This window comes from Lissotriton vulgaris, chromosome 3_1 (assembly GCF_964263255.1).
Source record: "Lissotriton vulgaris chromosome 3_1, aLisVul1.2, whole genome shotgun sequence".
NCBI lineage: Eukaryota > Metazoa > Chordata > Amphibia > Caudata > Salamandridae > Lissotriton > Lissotriton vulgaris.
In genome coordinates, this window is record NC_141689.1 from 2022170737 (window position 1) to 2022183728 (window position 12992).

The 12992-nt window shown below is 42.1% G+C and overlaps 1 protein-coding gene across 29 annotated transcripts in view; it reads right to left on the reverse strand.

Moving 5' to 3' along the window:
- LOC147728754 (sorbin and SH3 domain-containing protein 2-like) overlaps positions 1–12992 on the reverse strand; it is a 643768-nt gene that overhangs the window by 324904 nt on the left and 305872 nt on the right. For 16 of the 29 annotated variants that reach the window (XM_086962510.1, XM_086962511.1, XM_086962519.1 and 13 more), the window contains one exon: positions 8266–8358. The exons of 12 other annotated variants lie outside the window; for them this stretch is intronic. In XM_086962510.1, the coding sequence (XP_086818636.1) occupies positions 8266–8358 (93 nt within the window). Of the gene's footprint in view, positions 1–8265; positions 8359–11814; positions 11926–12992 lie in introns of all 29 variants that reach the window. One more of the 29 variants, XM_086962525.1, reaches the window with a different exon arrangement.

The window sequence follows — 12992 nt, forward strand, 5'->3', positions numbered from 1 at the left end:
CCTAAAAATACAACACAACCCAGAATAGTCGCCACTGATTGAGATTATTTCATACATTGCACCCATCTCTTGTAACTTTTCTTATGTGTTATCTTAGTGGCATGGCTATGCCAGATGCGTTTCTCATAGCCTGCTGTGCCAACGGCACATCGTCTTCAACTCACAGGGCTTATGAAAGTCTGGGATTTGTCTCTGTTATCTCGAGAGGAGAATTTGTGATAACCCGCCCTTTTTAAGGTGAGGTCAAGAATGAGTCATGTATGGTAGGACAGTGTATGCAATGGCACAGTGAACATACAAGCATAAGTGGAATGTGGCTTAGAGTAAGTGTTTGAGATTAATTTAAAATAGTCTGACAATCTCTTTTTGAGTTTCTTAGTGAGTCATGCTAAGTGGTTTGGCTATGCGCACATTGGTACCATGCAAAATAATGGGGCCCCACTGTAGAATGTGATGAAGGGCTCCAAATCCACCCATATCTCACAGATATACATTGGCCTTGAGCTGGATAGGGGCCCTTGAAGGCTTGGGGCGAGGTACCCCTGGTATATGCCCCAGTGCCCATATGTGGGTCTTAGGCACAGCAAGCGAAAGTTTCCACCTCACTGATGAAGACCAATAAAGCAAAAGCATGCCTGAGGTTGCATGAAGCTCTTTAAGGGGATGTGACCTAGCAGTTTGGGATGAACTGCCCTTTTTGAGGTGAGGTCAAAACGAATCCATGCATGGTATGTGTCCCTGAGTGATCACAAGTGGATTAAATCCAGAATTCTACACATATAATTGCTTTTCACATTGAAACACTCATGTTTTTTCCAGATGAATATTTTCTAAAATGGGCCCTATGTCTAATAGTTCTGTAAAAAGAAAAATGTTCATAGTGTATGCACAGTTTTACACTTCAAGCTTATTAAACCAGTACATCTACACTGTTGCATTTACACATCAGACACTTGGGACCTCATTTACAGTTTGGTGGACAGGGTATTCTGTAAAACCATAGTGGGTACCCCATTCACCATATTTGAAGTGCCACTGACTATAATATACTTGGGATATGACGGACAGGAAATGAACCACATTTCTGATGGACTCCTATGTCTGCAAATCTCTAAATAAGGCAGTAAAACCGAGGTGCAAAATCGGGCCATCCCTTTTAGCACATTGCATGAGAATGTCGAAAGCATCATGGAATCTACATTATTTTATCCACATATTTTTTTAGCAATTTTAAAAATTCTAGTTAACAAACAAAATAAATCTATGTAGTTATGTACTCAATGTTCATCTGACATTTAAGAATAAACATATTGTATTGCACTTCTACGGGATAGCATTGTTTGCAATGCCATGGCTTTGTGTGAATTGTAATATTTTGTGCATCCTACAAAGGTAATCAATTTTTAAAGATTTGTTGTGAAAATCTCCAGTTATTTGGTGGCCTAAAAGGAAAAGAGACACAAAAAAATCTAGTCTTGTCTTTTTTAGCTGGCCTATTCTATTGTGTAGGAAATGCCCGTTCCAGGGTGTATTATGGCTACCAGCTCGACAAAGGAGGAAGTGTATCATGTATGTGCCAATGCTTTCTGCCCACCAGAAGTTGCATGTTTGATCATCAACCAACGCCAACTCTTGTGGAGCGCCAATGGCCTTTCGTCAGGGCTCCACACTCGAAGCCGCCTTGCTTGCCCAAACATTCCTTTGTCTGCTAATTGAACTGTTATCGCCTCAGATGCAAAGCAACAATGTGAGTCTGACCCAAAGCTGAACATGTCAATTTATTTAATTATATTATGAATACATTTCTAGCAATCGGGTAACCACCAATCATAAGGATGTGCGGAGAGGATGAGCCGCAGGTCCTTGAACTTTGCCATCAATCCACCAAGGATGAGCAACGAGCACCTACATCAGGTGAAACTGGGCTGGTTTCACACAAACCCATTCAAAACGCTCTCTCCTCTCGGGTTTCCTTGAAAATGTCGCAGACACATCGAGCCCAAACCTATTCAATCTGTTGTGACATACTTGACTTTTCAGGCAATTGGAATTCCATAGCTATTTTATATTCAGTTGGAAAAGCAGAAACTCATTACACAAATGCACTGTAAGTCAAAAAGGGTATATGCTGTCAGGCAGCTAAGAGCTCACAGAAAGTAAATGATCTGTCAGACAGCGATTCCGAAATGAATCTGCAAATTGCTATTAATGTGGTTGTGTTGGAATTTCATGTTTGCAATTATTCTCATTCCAAACTTAGGCACATAAACAATAGCAGATAATTATTGTTTAAGAGCTTCCATCAATTTACTTCCGACAAAATAATACGTGGCACTGTGGCGGGGTGACTGTAGTAAAGAATGACTGTTACCTGCTCCTAGGACTAACAAACAGAACTGCTCCCCGAAGATTCACAAACAGAACTGTTCTCTGAATGCTCATGCACACAACTGCTCTCTGAGATCTAACAAACAGAACTGCTCTCAGAAGGCTAACGCACAAAACTGCTCTCTGAAGGCTAACACACACAACTGCTCTCTGAAGGCTAACACACACAACTGCTCTCTGAGATCTAACAGAACTGCTCCCTGAAGACTCACAAACAGAACTGCTCTCTGAAGGCTAACACACAGAACTGCTCTCAGAGGGCTAACACATAGAACTGCTCTCAGAGGGCTAACACACACAACTGCTCTCTGAGATCTAACAAACAGAACTGCTCTCTGAGATCTAACAAACGGAACTGCCCTCTGAGGGCTAACACACAGAACTGCTCTCTGAAATTTAACAAACAGAACTGCTTTCTGGGATCTAACAAACAGAACTGTTCTCTGAAGGCTAACACACACAACTGCTCTCTGAAGGCTAACACACACAACTGCTCTCTGAGATCTAACAAACAGAACTGCTCCCCGAAGACTCACAAACAGAACTGCTCTCTGAAGGCTAACACACAGAACTGCTCTCTGAAGGCTAACACACAGAACTGCTCTCAGAGGGCTAACACATAGAACTGCTCTCAGAGGGCTAACACACAAAACTGCTCTCTGAGATCTAACAAACAGAACTGCTCTCTGAGATCTAACAAACGGAACTGCCCTCTGAGGGCTAACACACACAACTGCTCTCTGAGATCTAACAAAGAGAACTGCTCTCTGAGATCTAACAAACAGAACTGCCCTCTGAGGGCCAACACACAGAACTGCTCTCTGAAATTTAACAAACAGAACCGCTTTCTGGGATCTAACTAACACAACTACTCTCTGAAGGCTAGGACACACACAACTGCTCTCTGAGATCTAACAAACAGAACTGCTCCCCGAAGACTCACAAACAGAACTGCTCTCTGAAGGCTAACACACAGAACTGCTCTCAGAGGGCTAACACATAGAACTGCTCTCAGAGGGCTAACACACACAACTGCTCTCTGAGATCTAACAAACAGAACTGCCCTCTGAGGGCTAACACACAGAACTGCTCTATGAAATTTAACAAGCAGAACTGCTTTCTGGGATCTAACAAACAGAACTGTTCTATGAAGGCTAACACACACAACTGCTCTCTGAGATCTAACAAACAGAACTGCTCTCAGAAGGCTAACGCACACAACTGCTCCCTGAGGGCTGACACACACAACTGCTCTCTGAGATCTAACAAACAGAACTGCTCCCCGAAGACTCACAAACAGAACTGCTCTCTGAAGGCTAACGCACACAACTGCTCTCTGAGATCTAACTAACACAACTACTCTCTGAAGGCAATGACACACACAACTGCTCTCTGAGATCTAACAAACAGAACTGCTCCCCAAAGACCCACAAACAGAACGGCTCTCTGAAGGCTAACACACAGAACTGCTCTCTGAAGGCTAACACACAGAACTGCTCTCTGAAGGCTAACACACACAACTGCTCTCTGAGGGCTAACACACACAACTGCTCTCTGAGATCTAACAAACAGAACTGCTCTCTGAGATCTAACAAACAGAACTGCCCTCTGAGGGCTAACACACAGAACAGCTCTCTGAAATTTAACAAACAGAACTGCTGTCTGGGATCTAACAAACAGAACTGTTCTCTGAGGGCTAACACACATAACTGCTCTCCAAGGGGGAACAACCAGAACTGTTCTTCCAAGCCAGCAAACAGAATTGAGGACTAACAGAACTGCTCTTGCATACCAACAAGGACAGCCGCTCTTCCAGGCTAACAAATAAGTCTGCTCTCTGAGATCTAACAAACAGAACTGCTCTCCAAGGGCTACCAAGCAGAACTGCTTTTTCAGGCCACCAAACAGAACTGAGGACTAAATAATGAATCCACTGAGCAACACAAAAATCAAACAGTCAGTACTAAAACTGTTCTTGTTCCTTCGTTGTATTTCTTTGTCTGTTTATGCTTCCTGCTCCACAGGAGGTATTCATCATTAAAGGAATTCAGTATTAACATTCCAACAATCCTATATCCAAACTGTAGCCAACACGTGTTTCGTCACTGGTTCATAAACCAAACAGACTTCCTCAGGGCTGTTAGAAAAAAGTTACCACAGTAAAATAAATTGTAGTAGTCAGTCTCATCCAAAACCGACCCTCATGCCAGTCGTATGAAAGGTAATTATGTCCTCAATTCTTCTGAAAGTCGTCTGATATCTGGTTAGACCGATAATGTCACCCTTAGTCCATTTTTCTTGTGCACTCAGAGAGTGCTACAGCGGTCCGTCTAGGTCGGCATGTCTTCCATACCAACACAGATAACTGCTCTTCCAGGCTAACAAACAGAGCTGCACTCCAATGGCTACCAAGCAGAACTGCTTTTCAGGCCACCAAACAGAACTGAAGACTAACAAACAAAACTGCTTTCTCAGGGATAGCAAACATAACTGCTGTCTGAGGTCTAACACACAGAACTGATCTCGGACGGCTAACAAATAGAACTGATCTCTGGTATCTAACAAACAGATCTGCTCTGTGAAATCTAACAAACAGAACTGCTCCAAGGGCTGCCAAGCAGAACCGTTCTTCCAGGCCACCAAACAGAACTGGGGGCTAACAAACAGAATATATCACGGAGGACTAACAAAAAGAGCTCCTGTCCAAGGGCTAACAGAACTGGTCTTCTATGGAGGAAGTATGGTCTCGATCCATAATGCTGCTTTCTAAGTCACATGTAAATGTGAATACACATTTTGCTTAGCTCTGCCAGGGTTGTTAAAACATTTGAATGTGAGGTGTGCTCTTGGTGGGGTGTTCTTCCTTAGGACTCCTAACCCATCTCCTTGAGCACTCAAGCAGTGTCTTCTCCGTTAAACAGCCAGAATCCTCAACTCTGTGAATTCAGACAGAGCTGGTGGCTGAGAACAGGTCAGCAGATGCCAGAGTTGACCTACCTCCCATGTGAGTAGTAGAAAAGGTTAACCGGCCAGCTGGGCTATTCACAGTCGCCTGTGGGAGTAAGTGAATACTATAGGAGTATCTGCAGTTGTACTGGTGCCAAGGAAAAGTCTAAGCCGACCAGTTCATCCAGAGGAATAGGAATCAGCTGGGTCTGCTGCTAAGTGTACATGAGAGTGCCAGTTGGGATATTTGAGACCTGCTCTGTACTTTGGGCAAGACAATGCAGGAGCTGGAAGGATGACATCATAAAACAACAATATGGCCCCTATTGACTGCGCATGAACAAAAAGCAATCAGGGCTTAAATATTAATTCCCACAGCCAGCACAAACCATTGAACCCAAGGACATATGGATCAGAATGCACAGAGCACATTGGGAGCTACCACAGTTGACTGCTACCCCTAAATCAAGCATCCATGGCCCTGCAACAAAAGCTACTTAATGCAGAGGGCACCTGGGTGCAATTCATAGAGCACCACTCTGCTAATATACCATGAACTTTCCAATTGGGACTAGCATCATTTAATGTCCTGACTTGAAATCCGCTCCGCCCACTACACACTGTCCGCCTGATTCACAATGGTAAATTTAGACTTTTGTGTAAGTTTACAATTGTTTGGTATTCACAAACTAGGAGTTTTCATTTTTTCTAGTAGTAATTTTACAGCTGCAGAGACTGTCCTATCTTTTTTTATTTTATTATGGCGGTCTCCTCCATGACTGTGGAGTCTCAGCAGCTGTAAAAGTATTATTAGTAAAATTAAACTAGTAGTTTGTGAATACCAAATATATGGGAAACTTGAACAGAAGTGTACGTTTACCTTTGTGAATCAGGCCCGTAATGTAGCCAAGTACCAAGTCCTCCTATTCTGACCCACCCACTTATGGACAGCAAAGATTCTGAATACTTAAAGGAGGTTTCTCAAAGGTTTTGCCTGCTCAATGCCTCAGCCCGAATCTGTCACTCCACTATAGGAATCCTGGTTGCCTCAAATACAGATCCTACTCTTTGTCTGGTACTTCTTTGCTATTGATTATGGTATTTTCAATCATTCAGTGTTAATTTCTAGTAGAGAGTGAGCGCCACTTCTAATTTCCCAGCTCATGTAATTTCGCAAGTTGATTTCCAATTAAATTTGCCATAAATTCAATCTGAGGAAGCCTGTCATATTCTACTGGGACTGCCCTGGCCAGGATCCACTTTTTCATACATTCACAATTTTGTAAACCTTCTTCAACATAAATGAACTATTTATAACTAAATAAAAAAAGAGCAGGGATTAGTAATCTGCTCACAACCTTTCAATTTCCCTTCCCAATGGAAAGTATGTGAACAAATATATTCCCTCTTACCACTATACCCATATATAGTCTATTTCCTTGATCAGGATCTGGTTTTAATGTATTTGGGGCTAGGTTTTAACCAGCTAACCTTGGGCTGTTTCTTAAGTATGACACTTGAAAAAAGTGTCAAAAGAATAAATATGAATTCTATAGTATACAAAGAGTGCTGTTTTCAAGGCAAAGTATTTGTCGATGTCTTCTGATGTCATACTTTTAGTTCTCTCTACGAAGACATTTGCAATGGCATTTGAGTGTTGCCATTCAGGAAATTCCCGATGCATGATACATTCACTGAAAAAAACTAAGGTTAAAGAAACATTATAGTTAAGGGAAATGTTCAATAACAGCGTAACATTTTAAACTTAAAAAACCACAAAACTTCACCAGTTAGTTATTTCAAGAAACTACAACTTGTGCTTTAAAGTTACTATAACTCGTGCCTCCACCATGCATAGTTTGTTCATCAATAATTTAATCACAAATGCTGCAGTGATATTATCAACGATGTCATAGAAGATGTAATGAGTGATGTAATATGTGGAGTCATTAGCAGTGTACGGTGAGGGTGCGAATTGTAAGTTACCTTAGAGAATGAGTAAAAGCTAACTGAGATAACTATAACTGACAAATGGCTGCTTCTTTTTTTGTATAAAACGTTACGTTGTTACTAAACATTTTAAATAACTGTAGTTACTTTAACCTTTGTTTTTTTCAGTGAATTTCTTTTTTTTTTTTATTCAAAGTAATATTTTGTTACCATACGTAACCAACTAGGCAGGCTGCCAGGCATACACTCATTAATTCATCTAGATTAAAATGTACACATACAACAGTACATTCCTATGTTTGTGGTTAAACGTTTCCCCTGTTCATTCTCCCACCCACCAATCCATCCATACATTTTAATTGCATTGGGCTAGTTTGAAATATACATTAACACATTGAAAATTCAAAGGCTTACTGTGCAGCAGCTTAACATATTCAGGCCAATGGGTCCAGTCCAAACCAATTTCGAAGTCGAACCTAAATCAAATGCGCCCTGCATACCTGTTCCAACAGAAGTAGCCTGGTACTTAGGAAATGATTTTAAAAATCAGGAGTCTGGGACGCCCATGACTCGGTCGGTCATACAGTTCAACATGTTCATATCGAAGCAACCAATATGTGAACCCTACACACTCAAATCTACATAGTTTGAGGACGAAATCTCTATTTGCTGAGACACCTTCTTATTAGCAGTTTTATTTAAATCTTTATAGAAAACCTTATACTTATCTGCGAGAATTCATTATTTCAGCATACATTTAGGATCTTGTCTATATAATAAAACATTTGAATAATCTAATCAGCGATTTCTATCAAACATAAAAATGCACATTTAGTAAAGTTCACATGCTCTGCCCAGGTAACCGCAGCAACACTTTCTATATCAAACATACAAATGACCTGGAGGAGCCAATGAGAAGCAATGTGTCACATGTTAGAGAAAGCCATTCAGGTGTAACAATCAGTCAGTTAGTACGTGTACCTGCAGCGTAAAGGTTTGGCGAACTCTGCACTCTCTTCACAGCGGTTAATGTGACAGACATTGCAGCACGTTTGTGAGCACAGCCACCGCTGTCTGGAAGCAGGAAATGGGGGTGACACGGCCCGAGACCCAATGGGCAAGCACATGCAACATCATGGCGCGGGTAGAATATGCCAACGTCATAAGCACACAGAAATAAAAAGAGACAAAAGACGTGCAGTTAGGAACTCAGGCAGACATTTCAGCATTTGCAATGTGCGATTGTTGAACATGATTAGATTTTCCAAAATGTTGTGAGAATTGCTCAAATCACGCATGAGTGGAGGAAAGCAGCACAAGCCATGGAAGCGGCCCCGGAAGGACAACAGGGCCAAATGTACACATAGCTACAATGGCTACCACACAGCACCGAGTCCGCAACCACGGAGCTGCAGCCCCACCCAGACGGTGGCAGTGTGTGGTGGCAGTGGTGCTGCCCATGTCACGCTGAAATAAATGACATTGTGCAAACCATTCCAACAACCGGACTCTTCTTGTCAAACTTACATATTGCACATTCAAAGTTATATATATATTTTTACTTAGCCATCGTCGTGCATCAGAAGTGAAAAGAATAAAAGACCTGCTGTGCTTTGGAAGTTCGTGCAGATATAACGGAGTATAGCATATGGTACAATGGGATCAGGAGCAGCACCCAAGAAGCAGTGGGAGACTGGCATCCCTTTTCTTGACAATACTAAACATTACATTTTTGCACATATTTCTAAATGGAAAAAATCACAATGCATTGATTTTAAAAACAAATCGACAGCTCTTTTGCTATGGCAAATAGTCACGTTTAACTAGAAAAGGGAACAACTTCTGAAATCCAGAACATGTACATTCCACGCTATTGCTGAGTTTTTCTTTACATTAAAGATATTCCTGCCAGATTTCAAGGGTGGTCATTGAGACCTTCAGTGCAGGGCGGTCTGGACAGAAATCCCTGACCAGCTTCTGATCTGTGTTTTTTTTGGGCAAAAAATCACCATTGATTCTACCCCCATCGTTGCCCTGAGTGAAAGGGTATGTGTCATCCCTTGTTGGAACTTTGCCACGGGTGCTGTCCCTCCAGTAAACCCAGGTGCTGTCGCTGCTCTACCTCTCCTCCGCCTAGCAGGAGCATTTGGAAGATCTGATCAGGATATTTTTGCTCCTCTAGGATTCTGCAAAAAATTGTATAACATGCGAGACTAATGGGAGCACCTCAATGTAAAAAAACAGTCTTACACAACGCTTGCTTTACCATTGGGGTGAGTTCCAGTAACTTAGGCGGCCATTAAAACTAAACCCTCTTGAGTCTCTCTTCACCGTTAAATAGTTATCAGAACTCATGGAGGTTTGAGATTTATTCTTTGAGGAATGTACTATAAATTGAGCAATTGGGGAATTGAAGTGCACAGATCAATGCCTTGTGTAGCTATAGAATGCACTAGCATGTAGTAGTATGACATGTCACTCAGATATGCCTGCAACAGGCGCATTGGTGCATTGAGTGCTTGGACCAATGTATGCAACGCAGCCGGAGAGTCCAGTCTACAAAAAGATGCGAATCTCCAGATGCACAGCAGAGATTTGCAACTTTTTCCCAGGTATGTACAAAATGCTCAGAGATTCAGAACCTATTTACATGCATTTCCGGCATATGCCTGTGTTATTAAACATAATTGTGATAAAACCCGCACCCGGAGGGTTAGGAGAGGAGAAAATCTTTCCCTTTAATAATAAAGGTTTTTTAAACAACCCTCTATAGAAATGCGTAATATTGGGCATGCATTAAATACACAAATTATTCAGGTGTAAGAAATGGAAATGCATTGCAAATGTTTGCGAGCAGTGGTGGCTGCTCTGCTATGGGAGAGGAGCGTCGCCCCCCCCCTCCCCCATAGCCAGCTGAGGGAAAAAGGGGAAATAAAATGATAATAAAACCTATTATCATCTTATTTTTATTTTCCCGCTAGAGCTGCTCAAGTCTGGGCAGGCATGATGACAGCAGGGGAGAAGTGCAGCACTGTATGTGCGCATGACGGTTTGGCCGTCATGCGCACTTAGGTTTCTGCAACCCAGCTGTGTTGGAGAAACAGCACAAACTTCCAGGCACTGTCTGAGCAGCAACCAGGTCGATCAGACCAATCCTGCTGCTGCTCTCATGCTCTTGAGAGCAGCGCCAGGATTGGGTGGGGAGCCTGTGCTGGTGTCCGAGGGACTGCTGGGACACCATCAGGAGCAGACAGAAGTGGAGCACCGAGGCTACCAGCAACATTGGCGGCAGGACAAGTACGTAAAAAAAAAAAATAATATTTTTCTAATCGCCCGTCCCCCTACTTGGGTTTTGCGGCGGCATCATGGCTTGTGAGTACCCATGAAGGCATGCTGAGTGGAAGTACACCGCATCCACATTATATTTCTCTTACATCTTACATGACCATGGATTGGATTCCTGTAAATTCAATGAGATACATTAAAACTGACAAGTACAGATATGCAAAGTGAGCTGCTTGGCCTAGACAAAAGAGTGCCTTTATGTGGAGGTTGTTGATTTTCCTGATCCATTAGACACTACTGGCACAATAAAGGTGATAAAATACCTATGGTTTTAATTTGCTTTGAGCAGAGATCTATGTATAACTCTAGGTTTACTGGTGTGAATCCTGGCGGAATGACTCCACCCATCAGTCTGCCTACATAATGCAGCAGACAGAAATACCTGCTACTATCCATAGCTCTTGAACTGTACATGTATGTAAAGAGAGGGCATGGGCAAAACATAGGGCCCTTAAGTTCCAAAAGCTCACTCTAGCACTCTTGTTTATGTATTTTTTCGGTGCAATAAATTGGCTATATGGCACCTTGCAGTCTAGAGGTCCAAGTATCTTCCACGGATTCAGCTGGGTACTCAGATATGTTTAGTATTTTTTTCTAATTTTCAGTAGCTCCAAGTAATCTATTATAATCTCCAACACATGCCAAGCAAGCTCTCTTCCAAGTATTTTAATTTGTTCATGTTTATTCATGTTTCTTGTATTCGATAATCATGCAAAACTCAGTTTCTATATTGAATCTATTCGCATATATCTAATCTTTACATTTACATAACCACTCAATGTGAAATTGCTCAATGCAGTACACTCAAGTGTGTGCTTCCTCGAGGCTCATATTTTATGTGGCACAACCAAAAAACACATAAAAAACAAAGAGAACTCATAGTTTACAGGGGTCAATCTGTCAAATGCATTTGTGTATCATGATAGCCTCGTGTACATTTCATTAAGCCATAGTCATTGTTAAGTCCTCACCTTAATCTTACATTAAAGTAACCAGATGGTAAAATTACCACAGTCTGGAAGACCGGTTCATCATAATTACTCCTTTTAGAGTAACCTGTTCCAGTTTTTAATGTGTCCACGTTTTGAGAAAAAAAAGCTACCCGTTCGCTGTATACAAACAGTATGACATCGACCCTTTATTTCTATAAAATGATGTAAATGTACCACTGTTTCAGAATCCTACCTTATTTTAATGGATTTAAAGGTAAGCTAAACCACAATGGGGTGTCCTCCTCTCTTCGTGCCTACTGAGTCCCCAGCAGTTGCTGTTTCCCTCTTCCACAAAGAGCCGTCCCTATTAAAATAACATATAGGATTATAGTCTCTGCCCCTGTAGTAATAAGGGAGCTGAAACTTAGACATACCGGAGTAATTGCACGCTCTTGAATGTGTATGAGGGAGGGAAACGCTGTCACGAGTAGAACGGATGAGCTCTATTTCCTACATAACTCTTCTATGTCTATGGTTAAACAACCCCAACACAATTGTGTTTGGTTATGCTGGAGCTGCAGCATACTTCCCATCCTTGAACTACAGTACTCACCAAAGTACTATCTGTTTCTGGTTCACTGAGATCCCATAGTCCAACAGCCAGCCCCATTTTCCATTCCGCTACCCAACCCATGGAAATGAGGCGATTACTCAATGAAGGCGCATAGTAATTATGTATTGTATCTATCCGTCCTTCTTACTGAGTCAAATAGGACTGTGTATCCCTATTCAAAAAAATCCATCAGCAGAATTTACTGTTAACATAAAAAAAGAATGTACAAAATAATTTTGTTTTCACTTCACTTACCCATATTGATGTATAAAAAAAAGTCACATAGCACAATGATTGATACATTTACAATTAGGCCTGGGCGGTGACCTCCGCTCTGTTTGCGGAGTTCTCCATACTCCACGGAGCACGCGGAGTTCCAAAAATCTCCACTCCGCTAAGCGGAGCAGAGTTTTTCCTCACTCGCCACTGTGAAGTTGTCAAGCATGAGTGAGGACAATCCAACCTAGACCAGCTCCAAACGAGATTTCTCAACGTGGGTGGTTGCAGATGGTCGCCACCGCTCGTGTTGAGAAACCTTCCATTTACGTTGTGCTGCTTGAGTAGAACACCTCATCGAGCGGTAGAAAGAAGCAGCGCCCTCTTGCGCTGCACATGGTGCCATTCGTGCAGATTTTACAGCGCGGGACAAACACGTGGTGCTAAAGCGCGCCACCACTTGCGGAACTCCGTATAGCGCAGCAGAGTTTTTCGGTCACTTCGCGGACTCCACCCAGGCCTACTTACAATCCATCAGTCATTTAAACATAGCAAATGGACTGTTTCGTTGATTTGCAGCTCAGCTCACTATATACGTTTGA